The sequence below is a fragment of the Trachymyrmex septentrionalis genome, unplaced genomic scaffold, assembly GCF_001594115.1.
Source record: "Trachymyrmex septentrionalis isolate Tsep2-gDNA-1 unplaced genomic scaffold, Tsep1.0 scaffold83, whole genome shotgun sequence".
Lineage (NCBI taxonomy): Eukaryota > Metazoa > Arthropoda > Insecta > Hymenoptera > Formicidae > Trachymyrmex > Trachymyrmex septentrionalis.
Window position 1 is genome coordinate 2,281,552 of NW_017306018.1, and position 20,449 is coordinate 2,302,000.

The 20,449-nt window shown below is 39.8% G+C and overlaps 1 protein-coding gene across 1 annotated transcript in view; it reads right to left on the reverse strand.

Moving 5' to 3' along the window:
- The window catches only part of LOC108754941, a 74,247-nt gene that overhangs the window by 17,064 nt on the left and 36,734 nt on the right, over positions 1-20,449 (reverse strand). The window contains exon 2 of the mRNA XM_018497616.1: positions 2,991-3,225. Within this exon, the coding sequence (XP_018353118.1) occupies positions 2,991-3,225 (235 nt within the window). The remainder of the gene's footprint in view (positions 1-2,990; positions 3,226-20,449) is intronic.

The following is a 20,449-nucleotide window of genomic DNA, read 5'->3' on the forward strand; positions in this document are numbered from 1 at the left end:
ATATTACACTCGTTTTATGAATCTGTATGTTTTTATGTCAGTGAAGTTAATGACGCTTTGAAACGGGATCAAAAATAATAATTTTCCGGATCGTAAATGCAACGGCGAGAGAAGTAACGAGACAATTGGAGATACGATTTCTCGGAATATTCATGACGCGATAGCTTGTTAACGATTCAACGTGAATCGCGAAGTATATGATCGTGTCTAGAGAAGAAGAAGAAGAGGGTGGGCTCTCACGTGTATGCCAATTTATGCATACTTGGCCGGACAACACCCACATCGCTTCGTGAACATCCAGATGCACCGGAGAGCTATCGATTGCTCGCAACGAGGCTTTCTATGAGACACAGCATTGAATCGTACAAAATGAAATTTTTTTAATAGTTAAACGATTCTCATCTAATTCACATCTATTTTTTCCATTTTGTCTCTTCAAAATACAGGATAACAATAGGAAAAAATTGCAGAAACGAAGTAGCTGTTACCCGGTGAGAAATGATAAAAGAATCGATATCGAATCGACGTCGAATCCAAATTCCATTGTCATTCCTTACAGGATATTTTGTGATGAATTAAAATGATAGAATAAAATGGATAAATTTACTATACAGAGTGTATCTTAAAAGGCGCTCGCGAACAATATATAACGTTATTCCTGATCAAAAACTGAGTCTAAAACTTATCAACTATTTTGCAATTTTCGCAAAAATTGACGAAATATTAATTTCTAGAAACCACCTCTCGTAGTTTTGCTTTAGATTAAATTTAGTCTTTAACTTTCATGATGAAATTCCCCAATGGGAATAAGATCTCGAAAAGGGTATGGTGCCGAAATTACATCGTTTTGGACCGAGAAGGATGCACGTTTCGCACCATTTCCTTTTCGTTTTACAGCTCTTTCTGGAATTAGCCCGGGCTCGCGTCTGTGTCTGGAGAGCCAGCTATTTTCGTTCCAGACGAATCGTAGACGTCGCGGCATCCCCGGAGAGACATCAGTTGGCTAATTTAACTTTAACCCCTTTATACCCTTTCCATTTCCCGTGACGACAATATCCCTCGGTCGTCTTCGTCGGTGAATTTTTGCCTCTTTCGCAGGAAAAGCTCGTCCCATCTTACGCGCTCACGATCCGTCGACATTCTCTCGTCTAGACTTGCATAAAAAAAAAACAGTCAAAGTCGCGCATGTTTCTCACACTCTCCAAATATTCCTTGTTGAATTTCTAACATTAGCAAAAATTAAATATTGTTATTGCGTGCTAATTGTTTTTTTTTTTTTTTTATAATTTATATATACATCTCAATAATCTTAACTGTAAAATCCTAATTAAAACCGAAAGAATTCACCGTGCACTTATTTATTAACAAAAAGATATTCAGTTTTATATACACATACGCATATTATTATTACTTTAACGTGGATCTGGAGATACGATTAGATACATAATTAAAAAATCTCACATATAATCTTAGCATTAAACACTCCTTGGCATGCAATGCCAGAGCACTGCAGGTGTTAACAAGAATGCGAGAAGATTCTGTACGAGAGATTTTACATAATTAGACACGCGCGTAGCAACTAGTACTATGTTCTTTCAACACTGTTTCACACTGTGCCCCGTTAACTTCATTTACATGTGCGACAAGCGCTGCAGATATGACGGCATTCTAGTTGCAGTGCATCGTTCTGTGAATACACCGTTACTCCTAATTGTGAGTCGACTATCTCGACTTACCTCGGTGCCGTCGCCCTCCAAACGGAATGCACGTTCCGGCCAGCTCCATTCTTTCTCCTTGCCAGGTAACTCAAAACTTCGATATTTACGGCGCCGCGCTTCAAAACTTTTATGCGTCTGCAAACTTTCGCAACAACCGTTTGCGGCTTTAAGACTTTAACGCTTCAGCATGGAGATTTTAACGCACGAGACTGATAAAGATGAAAAAATATACCGCATCGTGCCACTCGACTGACAGTTCAGTTATACGGGGGCGTGCGATAAGGCGCGAAATCGAAGTTATGAGAGCGTAAATAAAAACGGTGGTACAGTGCAGATGAAAAAGAAATAAATCTACTAAAGACAGATGGGGGAAATAAGAGGCGAGCTATATGCGATGAAATAATTTCAGAGAATATCATCGATTGTAAATTGAATTCACCATTTAAATATTTCTGTTTCTTAAAACCTTAAATTAAAATTTTAAACATTTATTCTTTAGATTAACACGTTTGTTCTTTAAGATTAACACGCCAATTGTTTCTTCTATGTTAAATGAGAAAATTAAACTTTTTATTTAAAAAAAAAAGTTCAATTTAATCCTATCAATACGTAAATTTGTACGAGTGAGATCATTGAGCGCCAAACTATGTTTTGAATGTCATTATCCAATCTAAAGTCCCATCTGCTAAAAGATAGATGTGGGGATAAATTTTTAAAAATTCTGTTTTAAAATTCCGTTGTGCATCAGTTTGGATTCTCTGATAATCAGTATTATAACAGAGAGCGTGACAAGTGATTTCAATGTTTAAACAATTTTGTGTTAGATATATATTTTATTTAAGAGTTATGAGGAAATAAACGCACAATTAGATTACATCCTCCATATTATGTCAGGATTAAATTTTTATAGCGTACTTATTCTTTCTTTTCTTTTAAGTTAATAATTAGACTATTGTTTGTGAAGATTTGTTTATCAAAATCTAGATTATAATTAAACATTTTGTCACTAAAAATGCAGAAAATGTACGAAAAACTTGCGTTACATTAATTAAGAGTACGTAAAATTTATCGATAACAATACTGTATCATTCCACGGCGATAACATTGTAAGGTTAAATACGTTCGCGCTTCCCACGATTTAACGATAACTCCTGTAGTGTAAGAACCGTTCGAACTACGTACGAAACACTTTTCTAATCGCTCGCTAACAATAAGTCGAACTGACATTTGCCTTGTTGCAGGAAATGTCCGTGATTCGTCGAGTTAACTGACCTGTCTATTAGCAGTACATTATCGCCGACCCTCTTGTGGCAATAGCCCCACACCGGTATCGCGTTGAAGGTGATGTTAATGGCAGAATACTGAATGGGCGCGTTCACCATGCCTTCAACACCCTTTCCGCTCACCTGCGTCACGAATTCGCCCTGGAAGTCCGCAGGAAAGTAACAGCCCACCATGAACTGAGGGTCGTAACCTTGAAGGACCTCGCTCGTGATTACGGTGCTGTCTGAAAAGAAATGGATGAATCTCTATTAAAGCTGATTGCGTCAATTAAGATTCTATGGAAGAAGCAATACGTTTGCGCGAGAAAGTCTTTTTAATTTATTAATTCTACATATTCTTACATATTATTATTATTTATTTTTAAAAATAAATCCTAACAGATTTATTATTCTATCGTTTTAATTATATAACTTGCTATAATTTTTAATATTCTTTCGAAATTATTATAAAAAACTATTACAATGCAATGCTTTAAGTTGTAGATGAATTATCTGCAAAGGCACATATTTATTAAAGGAAATTATTGTGAAGAGAATGGACAATCAACTGCGAGCGAAGTGTAACAAATTCTCGTGAATGAAGAGAGGGCATGGGAACGACCTTAATCGACGGCATAACGGATACTTCAATTAATTTTTATATTATAGATGACCTTCAAACCGGAAATACGAATTCATAACGAGTTTCGTACGAACGCTGGAGTAAATAAAAAAATTAATCGTCCGTGACTACAGCTGTATGCGGTCTAGTCAACACGCCACGACTGTTTCAAATCGTTCTAGCGGCAAATTGACACTAGATTGTGTCATGCGCGTTTCAACATCAACAGATGAGAGATAAACGCAAATTTAAATGCCGCATTTACAATCGTATTTTTGATTATCGCAATATTAATGTTCTTTAAGCATAACACACACACACACACACACACACAAACAATAGCATTCAATAATTGTCTCAAAATGTGTACACAAGACATAAAATAAAAAAAATCTCTAGAAAATATTAAATGTATCACGAAACTGTAATCGTGGATAGCTAAACGCGTGTTAAATTTATTCTCCGATCTAGATTTATGTATTGAAAGAGAGAGAAAGATAGAGATTTAGCAACTATGCGGTTTTACAATGCAAAGAGTTGTGACGCGCATAACAAATAACTTCGTGCTCTGCCACCCGCATGTCATGCATTCAGCAGCCCGTGAAAGGTCATTAACGTTACCACTAATTATAAGTGGTTCCGAGAAACAGGTGTAACGATGACAGGTGGGATTCGGAAGAATCCGAAACGAAGAATCCGAAGAATAATACTTACTATCACTTTCTCCTCTCTACATGTAAAAGATATATATAAGTTACATTTAATAAGATAGATGCGTCAAAGACACAAGATTTATATTCCAATGTAATTTCTCTATCATTTCTTCCCAATCAATCTAATTGTAGGATGAAATGAGGATTAGAAATTTATTTATCTACTTCATTTTTAATATTCGAGCAATTTAAAAGTTCCTCTATCTCGTTCGAACAACAAAATGCTTTTAAGCAGCAAAAAGGCGTATCTATATAATATTAGGGCGATTAATATTGATGTAAAAATTTTAAATTTTATTATATAATAATATAAAATAATCCACGATGTAAGAAGATGACAATAATTCATGATGTAGACGTTGTTTTTTTTTTTTACAAATTTCTGATTAGCTGAACGAATTTGACTGGGCAGCCTTGAAATTACCGGGCATCCTTGAAATTGTTTCACCTGATCTTTTTACATCATGAAATAATTGAATTCCAGAACAGCCCGTCTTCTCACGATCTCTCAGCCTCAAAAACATTCATTCACAAAAGTATGTTTTGCGATGTCTCGCGACGTGTCTAGAGCACACTTGTGAAACTACTACGGGGGAACTGATTGAAAAACAGTCGGCGTTATATTTGGAAGATCGAGCAAATCGTGTTGCGGTCAATCGATTGCGGCGGCTTCTCTTTCTTTACCGTCTTTCTCGTTACAACCAACGTTCGCGCAAAAAGCGCCAGGTGAATTACTTCACGCATGATTCGCAACATAATGGAGGCCAAACCGCGATCAGAGCTCTGGCAGTCCGCGCCAGTAACCATTAACGAGGACCATACGCGTCTCGTCCTTTATATGATTCGCTGAACCACGAACGTCCTCCGGTTCTTCCGTCGGACCGGTACAGTATTGTAATAGGTGGTGATTTGAAAACCTTGTCGAAAAGAAACGTAGGACTCACGCATATGATGAATAAAATGTATCCATCCCGGTTATTATTGTCCTGTGAACTATAATTAACTTCTTCGCGCTGAACGACATCGCGTCGGCGAGAATATTTTCGCGCCCGAGGAAATGCATCGCGTAACGCATAAAGCGGAGATTTGCGCGCGTGCAAAGAGCGATTGGAGCGTGTCGCAAACGCGTAATCAAAGTGACAACGTTTGTCAGAACGTGAAGTAGGTGGAGAATAGAAAGAGCCGTTGATTAAATGATTAAACGTTAGTCGGCGGTGCGTAGGTAGAGCGAGCTTCAACGATGCAAACAAATAACAAACAGCTCCGTATTCCTTATTTAGTTTCAAGGAGGTGTTGCTTCAACAGAATTTGTATTTGACATTTTTACACTAAATCATTAATTAATTGATGGACGTGGGGCGAACAGCATAATTCAAAGCAAAATATATATTCCGCAACTTTCTTGATTTCAAATTGTCGTAGTGAAACGAATCGAAAGAGCGGCGTGCTCTTTAATTATCTTTCGACGAGCGCGTAGATTCCGGATGTTATTAATTGACTGATAGATAATTAAAGCCGGCGCAACCGCACGAAAGCCTCGGATGCGGAAAAAGAAATAAATGGTGTATCGAATAAGAAAAGGTGGCCGCGCTTACGTCCCTTTCATTATTAAGGGCTACAAATGACGGAAGCGGGATCAAGTTTTTCTCACAAACCCTTCCCAGCAGCGTCTGTAGCGCCGCGTGTATCTTTGTACACACTTGTTACTTCCCGAGGATCTGCGCGATTAATGCACACTTGCGACGATTAAGCGGCAATTGAACATTCGTCTCGATCCTTTTACGGCTCTCGTCATATTCCTAACGAAAGGAGGTTCGCTGAAATAAATTTTCTTTTTCAAAAATATTATCCTTCAAAAGATGGATGGACAGATTTCATTGTTTGCCTTAATCGACGCATTATATATTTTAGCAGTATTGTATCGGTCAGAGATTTACAAGAAAAGCAACGTTGGAAATAAAAATGACTGCAAGTAAAATACAATACTCTCGGCAAGGAACTTGCTCAATAGAATTTCTTCCATATCGTGGAACTCTGTCCGAGCGAGATACACACACACACACACACACACACACACACACACCCAGAGCCAGCGCAGTAACGCTTGCATATAACATTAATTTATCTTGAAAGCGTAATTTCCGCCTCTAATGGGCGCCATCAATATGACAGTCGGGAGAGTAAGGGGGAAGGAAGGGTGAGAAAATCGGTGCGCGTAATCTCGATCGCATTCAATGTCTTCGCATGTTCGAGAGACGTATCCTCCGGGCGACGCGCAGCTTCGTTCCTCAGGGTTGCATTCCTCGTGCGCAACCGCCCGGTCGACCAACGACGCGTTGCAATTACTCGAAAGACTTTTTGGTTCCGGTAGGAGGCGTTTCTCTCATTCTTTCTCGCGTGTATGCGTCCGCGCTCCACCTTATCGCTTCCCTTCATCTACATAAAGGACGATCAACTGCCCCTCTTACGTGACCTTCATTCCCTCCACACCGTTCTGCAACTTTATTCTCTCTCTCTCTCTCTCTCTCTCTCTCTCTCTCTCTCTCTCTCTCTCCTCTTAAAATCACCAAGTCAGTTCTCTATCTTACGTACTTCTCGACGGTACCAGGTGTTCGCGTGCAGCAGCCTCAATACGTTGAGATTACCGATGGACAGTGGGCAATCGATATCCCATTGCTCTCTTTATGAATCTCCAATCTTATCTAAAAACCACGTCGCATTATAATTAACGAACGTGCATCACGCATCGTCTATCATTTCATGACATCCGTGAGAGATATACTTTGAAACACTTCCTTTTTCAGAAGGGCCAGGAAAGAGCTACCATGTGGATATTGGCATAATCTCGAGTAATGATAAGTCATTTCTTTCATAATGATACATTGTACAGCATCAATAATTAATTAAACGTTAGAAATCGCTGCAATTCTCTTAGAAAGGTTTCAATTGAGATGTGAGGTAAAATTAAATTATATATAGTTCTCCGCAAAAAGATGGATTTCTCCTTTGATTTAGATGTCGATTATGATTTTTCGATGCGTATTTAGGATGTAATGCTCTCGATTTTCTTGTCCAGAAAAGATTATAATATTTTATTTCGATTATTATAGATATAATAGACATTCTAAGTATTAACTCGTCATTATCACTTCTTCTCTTCGATAAGATAAAGTTTATGTAACGTGATTTTGTCGTTCATATATATATATATATATTTATGTTTAAAAGCTAAATTAATAATAAAATTTGTATTTTTTACATTAAATAAACGTGTGATATATTATTTATTTCGAATATTTTAATTGATTCAAACTGTAATTTCTTTCTGGTGAGACGTAGCAAAAGTTCATCAATTTGTAAAACTGACAACAAAAACTACTTCAATTATAATATAAGACCCGTTCAATTACAAAATGGAGTAGGTATAACTCACTTTCTCGTTCCATTTCCTTTTTCCGTTCATCTTCGTCGTGATTACTCGAGATTTTCTTCAATCTTTCCTTCGGCGCTACTCGTTCCTTTGCTGGGCGATTTAAGTTCCATTTCGCGAATTGATACCAGGTGTTCGTGTTCAAGAGAGTCCTTAATCCGTACCTCCTGGTGAATTCTTAATGAGAGCAAGAGGCTCGATATGCCGAATGATCATGGTGGAAATTAGAGGCTTGCGTCTAGAAAAGATGGGGACGCAACCGTACATTATTTTAAAGAAGGGCTTGTCCCTCCGTTTTATCTCCACCTTTATTAGCGATTCTCGAACCAAACATTTGCAAGACGAGACTTTCTTTTCTAACTACATTCCCTTCAAATAATCAGAAATTCACTCCGATCGTATCCACCTGTATTATTAAAAAGTTTTATTATCCTATTAGCAACAAGTAACGACTACAAGCTACTAAGTTATTATATTCGTGTAAGAATACAAAAGAATATAATTACGCCAAGGTTTCTTTACACAGCAACAATTTGTTTAAATCGATGTCGCGAGTCATAAATTCACTCATGACGTGTTCACGTTCAAGGATTGAAAATCAACGACCAGAAGATTAAAAGGTTTACGCTGGGAAATTATCGATTTTTTTCCCGTATTGCTGAATCAATTCCGATCGTCGGAGCAAAAACGGCGATTTCACGATCATTCATCATGTATTGAACGGTAAATTGACGATCGGGCGACCTTAAACCTCTCGCATAACAGAAATCGACGAGGCTGGATTATGAAATATCGATGATCGTTGAATCTCACCTTTCGCGCGCGAATCGGTAGTACCATTTTCACGGCGTTTCAATCGACGTCCAAGCTCGATCCTATCACGAGATTCGCGTCTCGAACTCTCGACTCGGCTTGGCATAGAAAGAGAGAACGGTCTTCAAATTGCTCGTAAGATCTGCCGGAGAATCGCTTGCACTTTCCATTAGATAGGGAGGTCAGACTTCAAAACCGTGCGAAAGGTGTGGCCCGGTATATCGAGTGCGCACCGCTGCACCGTTGCGGCTAAAATTGTTTAATAATGACTCGAAATGCGAGGTGTGCATATGTATATATCCGTGTCGTTGCTCTCACAATTTCGCGATGATTTATCGCAGCTAGAGTCTATCATTTCAAAGGCGTAATGATCGAAAGGCTCACGGCGATGATACGCTAATTGTAAGTCATATAAAGGAAAGTTGTATGAAACTGTGTTACGTCGAATTTACTTAGAAATGTGATTATATCAAAACTTCTGTGTCCCTTTACGTAAATAGAATGAAAAATTAAGCTAAAATATAACACAAAATAGAACTTGTCTTAACTTGATTAATTTAATTATAATTTTTATAGGTATTAGAAATTTTAAAATAAATTTCATAAAAAATAAATTGTTCTCTCTCTCTATGATAGCATGATATTACGAATTATAACTTAATAAATAATAACATTATAAATTGTAAACTAGCGTACATTCACGTTTTGCATTATTTCAAAATAATTTATAAATATTTCTTTCAGATATATTATAATGAAACAGTTTGTAAGTTTGCGAAATAAGGGATATTTTTTTCATTATAAGAAAACGCAAAATAGTAAGATTTCTATTCTGCGCTATCATTAAGTACTATATGCTTCCATTATAGTAGAACACAGCTTGTATTTGCACAGCGTTGGAAAGAAGATTATAGTAAAACGATGCGGGGACCAGGTCGCGTTTTACTCCCACGTTTCATGCCATTATCCGCGATTGAAAAAAGGCACACACGTAAAAGAAGATGGGTTCCGCTTAGCTAACTCTCTCTCTCTTTCGGCGACACACAGCTTCGATAAATCCCAGGGCGCCGCCGGTTCCGCTGCATAATCGTGGCCAGGGGGACGAGAAGGGCACGTTCGGGCTAGGCTGGCACTCGCGCCGACTGGGGACTTCAAAGCCGTGCGAAAGGTGTGGCACGCGGTGCGGCACGGGGTCCCAGAGTTATGAGGTTCTCTCGTGGTTCTCAGGAACCCGAGACCACCGAGTTCGGTCCGTACATAATGCACGGAGGAACGAGAAACGCGCGCGACGAGTAGGGACGAGCGAACGAAAGAGGCTGGGCGTACGTACGCCTTCTTCTCTTCTTTCTCTCCTTCCTCTTCTTCTACATCTTCGTCTTCTTCCTGTCCTGACTCTCACACCCAAAGCCTCCTCCCACATACCTGTCTCTGTTTGTCTTGCCAACAACCGCTCGTCGATCAGCTGTATTTCGAGAACGCGAGAGCCTCTCTCGCAGCCGCTGGCTGGAACACGAGGAATTCTAAGCGTAATCTCTCGCTCGAACTGACCCACGCTGAGAGACGTGTTCATCTTTGTGCCTTTGGAAATCGGATCATGATTGATTTAACGGTCCTCGCCTTTCGCGTTTCATATCGTTTGAACTTGATTATCATTTCAATTAAATCCGTCGGTAAATATTTAACAGCGCTGCAAATGCGTTTTATATTGCGTATATACACACGATGGAAAGAGAAAATTATCAAGGATCACTTTCAAGGAGGCACCACTTGAAAAAGAGAGTCTGATCGCATTAATTGAAATTCTGATTGAAAGTAGACAAGAATTTTCTGGTTGGAATCTATTATAATATTAGTTGAGATAGCCAGAATTCTAGTAACCAGATCGACCACGATCATAATTTGCTCTGTCCATGTTCAATTTTTCTCAATGCAGTTTTCTTATCTTGCGAGTTGTAGTTTGAATTTCCGTATATATAATAAATTTGAAATAATTTTCCGCAAGGATGCAATTGCGAGACGCAGATCCGTATTAAACGATGTTGCACGAGCACGATTCATCGTTACTTATCAAATATGGTAATCAGTGCTGACATAATAAAACGTATAGTGAAAAATTGGTCTGATTAACGTCGCGTTTGTTTAGTAACGTAAGCGCGTATTCCCAGATTGTCATGCAAACATGCGCGCGACAGGTTTTATTATGTCTGCGAGATTTCCTATCGGCGAGCTATCAAGGGAGGAAGAAGCCGAGAGCCGGCGTCGAGATGATAAATCTCGCATCTGTGCAGCCGGATGACATCAGCGTCGCGGTTATCTCGGCTGTAAGAATGTGCGAGTGCGAAATCTACGAGGTAGCACGTCGAGTCTCACGTTGGTTGGTCACCTGAGACTCTTCGTGCTACACCAAGATGCACGGGATAAGCGCAATGTATGTACATACCGTAGCAGCGAGATCACTACTGTGATTCGCGACCCGTTAATGGTGGGCCCTGCACGCCTCGTTTACTTAAGAAAGTACGTGAATCACCAGGTACAGTTACTGATCACCGACGTCAGTACGAGGCCCTTACGGGAAAATACTCCCGAGCATGAAGAATTAGAAAATAAAGTGTTGCATTGCGATACGGTGGCACAACCAACCAATAAAAGATCGGCTCTAATCGTTAATCGGTCCTGAATGCTAATCGGTTCTAAATTCTTCTAATCAATCCTTGATACTCTTTTAAATACTTTTTTTAAGTTGTTCGTTACGATATGTCAAAATATAAAAATAAAAAAATTGAAAAAATATAATCGAATCAAATGACGAACGTCATTCGTGTCAGCTGCATTTATTATCAAAATGCGCGGACGCTATTATTTTGTTACTGCGTGTGTGCGTCTTCGGAAATACGACACTGTCTAATTCCATCAAGCTCGCGAGATTTCTGGATACGGCTGTGATCGGTATCTAAAGTGGTTACTTCGAATCTGTCATCATTGAAGAGAGGAGTTTGCGACATATCAGGATATAAATCAAGTAACTTCTCTCGAAATACCTTAGCAGATTTCGTGTCTGATACAAGATAAAATTGGAAGTCTAGAGCTGTGAAGTTGGTATCTCCTGCGCCCACTTTGTAGTTAAAGGAAACGTTTAATATAACTCAATGCCTACACGCAAAGTTAAACTTTGCGAATTTCGATAATAATTTTTGCGCTCGTGATGTTGTTTCTCGATAAAGCAGGATGATGGACGTACTATAGAAAAAAAAAAAAAAAAAAAAAAAAAACTCCAAATCGCGCAAAACGGCTGAAACTAGTTTTTCGAGCACGCCATTTGAAGTCGGAGGGATCTCAGCACGAGGCGGAGTAATTCGTGCATACATAATTCAAGCATATTTTTATTCGCCCAAGTAGTTCGTAAAGAAACGCGATTATATGGGCGTGGAACGAGAGGAGACGGTATGAATAATTGAAGTCAATGCGAAGGGGAGAAAGGGCTCTACTCGCATTTTGCGGTTATCATTCAGGAGAAATGCTAAAGAGATCTACCAGCCGGTTAGTCACTCCCGTGTTAGTCACCTGACGAGTCCATATCGGAACTCTGACAGATAAAGAGTTATGCATATGCACATGGAGGTACAGCGCGTTCCGAAATTAATTCCTAGTCTCGTGGAGATTATCAAGAATTATATTCAATTTCCATTTGAACTACAATTTAAGTAACGTGTACCATATAATTTGAGTACACATAATCATAATGTAAAAAAAAAAGTTTGATTTTATTTAATCTTAATATATCGGAAAGATTTAATTTTGAATAAAAGTTGTAGATAATATTGAGAAAAAAGTTCAGAAAAAGGACAGAAAAGATTTTAATTGTTCTATTTTGGTTATATTTCTAAAGATATTTTTTAAAAGCTTAAAATCTTCGTTTTATCCTCGCCAAACGTTCGGTCTGCGAGTTAATGCTTTTGCAACACTCTGTACGATTCGCGTGCTTGCAGCCGAGCATATAGAAAAGAATCTCGAGTCGGTGTTGCATGCCTGTTTACAAGGAGAGTCGCCCGAGTAAACCGATACTGGGCTGATGGAGAGGAACTCGAACGTAAAACCGCGTTACAAGCAAAAATAAATTGAAAGTAAGTGTGAGCGAGAGAGAGGGAAAGAGACCAAGGAACCGCCGATCGGAAGCTCTTAATCGGAATCCAATAAATTACGGTAATAATAACAAGCACTGTGTGTTAATATTAGCATGAACGCAAAAAATGCTCATATCAATGACCCTCTTCGAATTGATCGAAAAATATCTTTCTCCGCATAATCTCAATTTTGTTTTACAATAACTGATAGTTATACAACATTTTATTTCTTATGTGTTTCTTGCTATAATTATATAGAATTGTTGCAGATCTGATGACTTCTCAAAAAATTATAATAATATCCAATGCACTTTTATTTTCAGTGCAATGGCGATCTCTTCTAAATTGTTAAAAATATTTCATTACAGTCTTTCTTCTCTCCGAGAAGGGATCGAACCTCGGTGGACAAACTCGGGAATTTCACATCGATAAGTGCTGAGCTGACGCGTGGTCGGTCAACGTGAATTATAAATCTCGCCTTCTACGCTCGCGTCAGAATTCATCCCATGCTGTTAGGTCGACGCGAGGTTGTCGCGTCGGCCTCGCCTTGCGTGACCAGAACGGCAACGCAGATGCTGCTACCTTCTGCGATACATAAACGAGACCCTTGAACGCGATAATGGGCTCCTCCGTACGCAGCTGGAGAGATGCACCGTGGTCGAAATAAATTATTCCTTACTCATCGCGCCCGCCTTGTCGATGAATGACAGATGGATGCACCGCAGACGGCGGCCTCGTTCGTCTGTCACTTCAATTGCAATTCAACAAGAGAGCGACATATATTTCAATCGCATTTTACGCTCTCCTGTTCACATCACTCGGCATAATAGTGACAGTTAGATTTGTTGTTAATAACCTGCGTCTTACGTTTACGAATGTTTCCTACAATAATGATACTGACTCTCCTGGTCTGCAAAATATTATAATATTTACTCTTCAGAGGGCGAGGATCTATTTTCTAAATCTTTCTTAAAGAAAGTTTCCTTGAATAAGATTTGTTATTTCGTCACATTCCTTGCCTGATACACCGTTTCAGCACTACTATAGTGGTTTTCCTTGTTAATAATCGAATCAAGTGTCTTTTTATCGCGAAACCCGAATAGGGTAAGGCGATAGAAATTTCGAACATGGTACAGCTCTAAACGAAATAGATTCGAATCCAATTTAGAGCTTCTTCGTCTTGATCTCATTGTGTGCGGGGGAGGAACTGCTAAAAGTATATATATATATATATATATAACCAAACAAGAAAAACCTAACTTGAATGGTGGTAAATTGGAATCAAACCTTATTTCGTTCAGAACTGTATCATGTTCGAAACTGAACCACCTTACATGCCGAAATGTATGCGGCATGAGAAACGAGTGCGTGCGACATGTGATTAAAGACCGGTACCAGATCATGGACCGCGGAATGGCAACCAGCAAATTACGGCGAGGTAAAATTCTCACGAGAGGTGCACGCCTCTCCTCTCTCACTCTCTCCCTCTCCCCCCCCCTTCTCTCTCTCTCTCTCTCTCTTCCTTTCTGTCGTCCTTTCGAGCGTAAATGCGCAAACAGTGTAAGAAAGTAACGGCGCTATTATCTGCTTAAAACCACACGCGGATCGCTTTGCCGGGCACTAACACCTTCGTCACGCTATCTCGACGCTCTTATTTAAAGACATACGTAAGTCCGAGAAAGAACGAACGGTATATTCATGTTCTACCTATTGTACAAGCTCGCACACGGCGCGGAGCAGATATTCGCTATCTCCGCTGGAAAACGAGCGTTTCCGGTGACGACGACGACGGTGGCGGTGGCGAAGGAGGTGCCTCGCCTTTCTCGTTCCGCGTCCTCTATTTATCAAACCATGGGAAACGTAACCTCGCTTAGGTATCTCACTTTCCTTCCTCACGAAGGAACGCAGGCGGGAGCGTCACCGGGTTTAAGGACCTTTGCGCGACTTCAAGGAGGAGAAAGAAAGGCGAAGAGAGGGTGATCGTGCTTTCCTCGGAAAAAATTACCTCGTATATAAATGTAATAGTCTCGCGAAACTTGTTTTGCATTTCAAAAAATATATAAACGATCGCCAGAAAAATCAGTATTATAAATAAAGATTATTATAATGTTATATCATTACGGATCTTTTTACATAAAATTTATTCGAAGATAGGAGAACTTATGGGGGTCTTCTTAATTGCTCTCTTTCACAGATCGTAGCTATGTATCTCATTGAATAATTCTTTCGCACAAGAGATAGATTGCATGAAGCGTTATGTCAATGAATGTCAGAGGATAAGAGAAATTATGGATTTAAATATGAATAGGGAGGTAATAAGGGAATAAGTTATGGAATGAAGATATAGATATTATGAAAGGTAATATTCTAAGAAAATTATGGAAAGAGATAGCTAAGGAATTGAAGAGAGAAAAAGAAGGATGAGTAAGGATTCAGATGTAAAATAATGACGAATGTATTATTAGAAAAGGTATACGAGATTATAAGAAAAAGATTTAGATATTTACATAGAAATTATGATATTAGTATAAATTAGCGTAAAAAAGGAGGAGGAGAATTAAAAGGATTCTGATACGTAGGATAAGAAACATTTGCAGGCGTAGGTTTAAATAAAAGAAATGTATTGAAAGTGGATTCCAGTTAGCCAATAAAATATAGATAAATGTGTGTGATTAAGAGAGAAAACTGTGTAAGGTAAATCTCTTTTTAGCATGTAAGCTAAAGTAATAAGTCTTCTTCACAAGTCTATAGTTACGGGTGTACCGTTAAGAACCGACGGTGACATTTCCTACCGCCTTAATCCAAGGTAATTTGCGTTGCGGAAGCTGACACAATGCGCAAATTGCACCGCCAAGAGCGCGATGTAGACAGAACGATTGCGAATTCAGAAGAGCCGCATTTTACGCGGGTTTCCAGCGAAAGCTAGTAGTCCATCATCTTATCCAGTCATCAGATCGAGTGTGCCGCAAAGGCTACATTCGCTGTGGAAAAAAGAGCGACGGTGTGTGCTTGCCGAGGGAGGATAAGGTCTCCAACACGCCGCGAGCGAGCTTTCGCTTCTGCTTGCAGGCCGGCTTCGCTTCTCGCCCACTCGCGCGAGATCTTTGGAAAGCGGAAGCGAGCTATCAGCAAGCTCCCAGCATCTTGTTCCATCGCGATCACGTGTTCCTTCGTAATCGCCCTCCGAGATTTATTTTCATTCTTTTGACGATCAACGCTGACCGAGAGAGGTACGATAACGCGCCGGGATTTCTGAAAGTGGTTCGTGCGATCGCGCGCCGTTTAATTCGCGCCGATTCGTCCCGGCTGGCCTTTTTCTTCGGTCGAGTCTCATTTCCTGTCGTCTGTCGAGAATCCCGAGAGCGGAAGAGATGACAAAGATGAAGAACCGCGTATTCACGACGCGAGCGCGGAGCTTCGGTTACTCTCTCGCTAAAATTTTCATTTCTTATTTATTGGCTGAATTTAATTCTCTGCAGCATTTCTTGATTTCAATGAGCTTACAGTTTATAGTCTCGCAAGTTTTTAAGGGGTACACACAGGAAACTGTAAAGATAGAGTGTGTCGGATAAATCAGTCTGGCTTTGTAATTAACATATTCGCTGTTATGCGGGTTATTTACTTGCACAGTATTTCTACAGATTTTAAAGGCTTGGAGAACCGATTTTCCCACCTACGAGATATTTTTTTACACAATACGCTTTCACAAACTTCGAATGTTATAATTTTTTCGAAATACGAATTGCTTTTAAAGTAGATCGATCAAAACGGAATCGTAGTAGGAATATTAGAAATTATAGGATGTATCAACATATATTATAGGGAACCAGAAAAAGCGACAGTAATAGATCCATTGGAAAAAGTTGATTAATCCTCTACGAATATCCCTTTTTGCCAAGTCATTATGTTAGTACGCTTGATGCATGACGATTTGTTTCATCATCCCCGCGACATGCGCGAAAGATCAAACGGCTCTCGCTTCCGGCCAGCAAGAAATATTTCTTACTGTAAAAAAAAAAAAGGCGAAAGAGTGTGTGCAGTAGTACCTACTTCATTTCATAATTATGCGATACCGTAAAATCGAGATTTACAACCGTAGCAACGCGCGCATAATTTACAAATATTGAAATCAGTCTGCCTTACGAATGAACTTCTTCCAGATAAAAAAAAAAAAAAAACGCGCAAAACGAGGAAAAGGAACTCTTTAGAACGGATTAGTAAACAGCCAATTTATTTTCGATTATTTTTGAATCAGCGTTAACATTAACTTTGCAATTTTATTACATTATATACAATTATATTACATTATTCATAATTAATTTTTACAGGATACTTGATAGTTATATGCCTTTGCATTCGTTCCTCCTTTCACCATTTTTTAATGAACATTTTTTAATGAACATTCCTTCATTCGGTTTATATTCAAGAAACACTTGAATTTAATGAACGGTACTAGCAATGAAAAAGAGCTTAATTAAGGACGGCTACGGTGTGTAATTAGGGAACCGCGGGAGATCCGCGCGCTCTCGTTTATTGAGTAACTATTACGGGAAATTAACGGCAGCGAGGCATGGCGCGCGGTTCTACGCTTTCTGAAGATGGTCTACGAGGTGAGAACTAGTGGCGTAGGAAAGGATGGATCTTTTGTTTTTTTTTTTCGTTCTGATCAATGACCGAGAGAAGCCAATCTGCGCGAAAGAAATCCTGTTGCGCGAAATTTAAAATTTGGATGCAGCAAAATTTGCCAATTGATATATTCGCCATTAAATATTACTGAAATGCCAAGGAACAAAAAACAAGGGATATTTCCGAGTCGAAGATCACATTCTTTTCTCACGTCGCTCTTTTGTCGACGATATTCCACAATTTGAAGGCTCACTGAACTGTATCGCAAAATACTATCCGGCCATCAAGAATTTTTTTGAGGCGATAAAAATCCACTGTCTCGTGTATCAAGGGAATCACCACGATCCGCATCCGGTGGTCCAGAAGCCGTCCCACTTCGCCCGTCGTTTCGCCGCGTTTTTCGAGGTCGGTGAGCTTGCAAAAAGTGACCTTCCCCGATCTTGCCAGCATCCTTCACTCAGTTTCGTTCTCATCAACTAGAATCGGTCGGGCTTTATACGCCATATGGCACAAAGAAACACCGTCCTCATGGGCGTCCACCGAAAGGGGCCTATTTGTCACCTTTCGTCATAATTACCTCCGTGATGAAAAATGAATTTTTCTAATAACACTTTTCTTTTATTACACATTTCTTTATTGTGAATAACAGCCTTAAGTTTTCGAGTCACCGATCGATACTTCATATACTCTTTTTTTTACTTTACGCGTAGAATATATAATCATACATGTAGCTTTTATTTTGCATCGAAAATATGATTCAAGGGTATAAGATTTACATTTCTGCTAGTAAATAAAAATAGACTGAAATGGCTGTATAATTAAGAAAGCAAGGCAGGCACAAGTTATAGGACTAATTTAAAGAGCGATTTACTGCCATGTACGTAATGAACGAAATTTCTCTGCCTCTCGTAAACTCATCTGTTCACATTAATTAAGAGCAAATCATATTTTTTATATATTGCGGAATATTACACACTGCATGATCAAATACGTAATGCGAAAACCTTCAGGCGGTAGAATAAAAATTATCCGGGGCGCCCATGGTGCTCTCTCTTGCCGGTGCTCCTCCCGTTGGGCCATCAACGTTAATACGAGGCAACCGTTGGCAGATGCCTGATTCCCTCTTTACACAATTTTTTTCCCCATCTCCACCTCCTCTCGGTTCCTTCTCTCTCTCTCCTTGTAATTACCGATCGCCTCTGACGGGATCCAGAATTAAGAGCTTCCGCGGGACAAAGCACAGGTATTACGACGGTTTGCGCTTCCACGAACCGATCGCGCCGATCGAGCCCGATGATTATCCAAGCAGTATCGAGCTCGGGAAATCGGACCTCACTTTTGTTGCATTCTCGAACGATTTAGTCATAACTCTCGCAAATTGCAATGTATTAATGCGCATGAAACTTCCCTCTCGTTATATAAATCCGATAACAGTGCATCAATACATGTTTCCTAATTTTTTTCATCCGCACGTAGAAATTATTCATGTAAACACACCGCACGTAATTCTTCGCTTCTTTTCTTTTACGCTCACATCGATCTTTTTATTTCGCACATCATTTGCACACCTTTACGTCTGGTCCGATAAAATAAAATAATGAAGTAATATTATACGAGTATGTGTACACATTGTTAAGATCGATTTCATAAAATAATTCCTTTACTCAAACGTGATTGTAGAAACATATAATCGATATGTTGCACACGGAGAAGAGTCTGGCAGAGTTTATTGCAAAATAAAGTGGCAGACCGGAAACATGACAAAAAGAATCGATTTCTCACGATTGCTTCGGAATATTTGGCCGGTACAAAAAGCAGGAGGAGGAGGAGGAGGAGGATGAGATACTTCCGACGTCAGCCAACAAAGTTGAAGTTTCATATGACAGTGTGGGACATCGGCTCTTTGCTGTCAAAAGGAGAAAAAGAGAGAGAACGAGTTACCACAAAAATCTTCCCGCGGGCCTTTCAATTGGAAGAAGATGAAGCCTCGCCGGAAGTCGGTCAACCTAAAAGACCGTGATCAGCTTGAGAAACGAAATGGGGAGGAAAGGGATCCGCGAGAATAATTCGTCGGTGCCGACCTACCTACGAATGTGTGAGCTCACTGGAAACGTAATCCCAAAAGTACGTTTATAATAATATCTTCAAGCATAATTCTTTTTTAATAACGAACATTTCGCGTTTTATTTTTATCATCGTTTGATATTCATTTATTTATAATATTAAACCAAAAAAGTGTGTATTTTTCGCAATAAAAAAATCCATCATTTCACTCAGGATTATTTTCCTTTGCCACCAGCTCTCGCTGCCAGGCAGAAATCGCATCATCCTCTTGGGAGTGGCTCGCGAGAATGATAGAAAGAACGGAAAGAAAAAAGGGAGGAAAGAAGAGCAAAGGGCGAGCGATCGTCTCGCGTGAGTGATTCTCGGATGCGACTCTCGATATCGGGCGTACAGCAACCCGCGCGCAAAAACGCATTATGCATCAGTTGCGAGTACTCTTTGCGCCGCTATCATCGGGGGGAACGCGATACAGTTCCCAAGCCAGCGCGAACGAACAGTCACGCGCGAAGGCTGCTCGAGAGCAGCTGGAGGTTTCACCTTGGCATTCTTCGCTGCGATTAGGGTCGCTTAGAAGCCCCGGATGCATTATGGATAGGGTGCATATCTCCGTAGTCAATTAAAGAACGTGCTCGCGCACGAATTACGCACGCATACGAGCGTTGTACGCACGTATATCCTCCTTTCCTGGCTCCTCCCTCCCTCCCTCCATCTATCTATCTCTTTTCCTGCGTGCCTACTCTTCCTCGGTAATCGCTTCTTCTCGTTCCTTCATTTGCTCCGCTCATCATCGTGCCGTATACCTGCGCTCATTACAGGAAGACGAGCACCTGATGAGAAGGTGCACCAGTGTTCGACCAGTGATTTCATGGACCGAAGCGGCGAGTCTCGACAGACCGATTTACGTAAAGACAATCTAGTTGACTGCCGCTTTGCGTTTCGCGCGCAATTATTGCGCGACCGAACAATGACTGGTTCTTGATATTATTTAACGAATTCATGTTGTAACTAAAAAGGATTGAATTAAAAAACAAATCGGTTATTCATATTTTGTATCTTTATATCGAGATTTGGACGCACTTG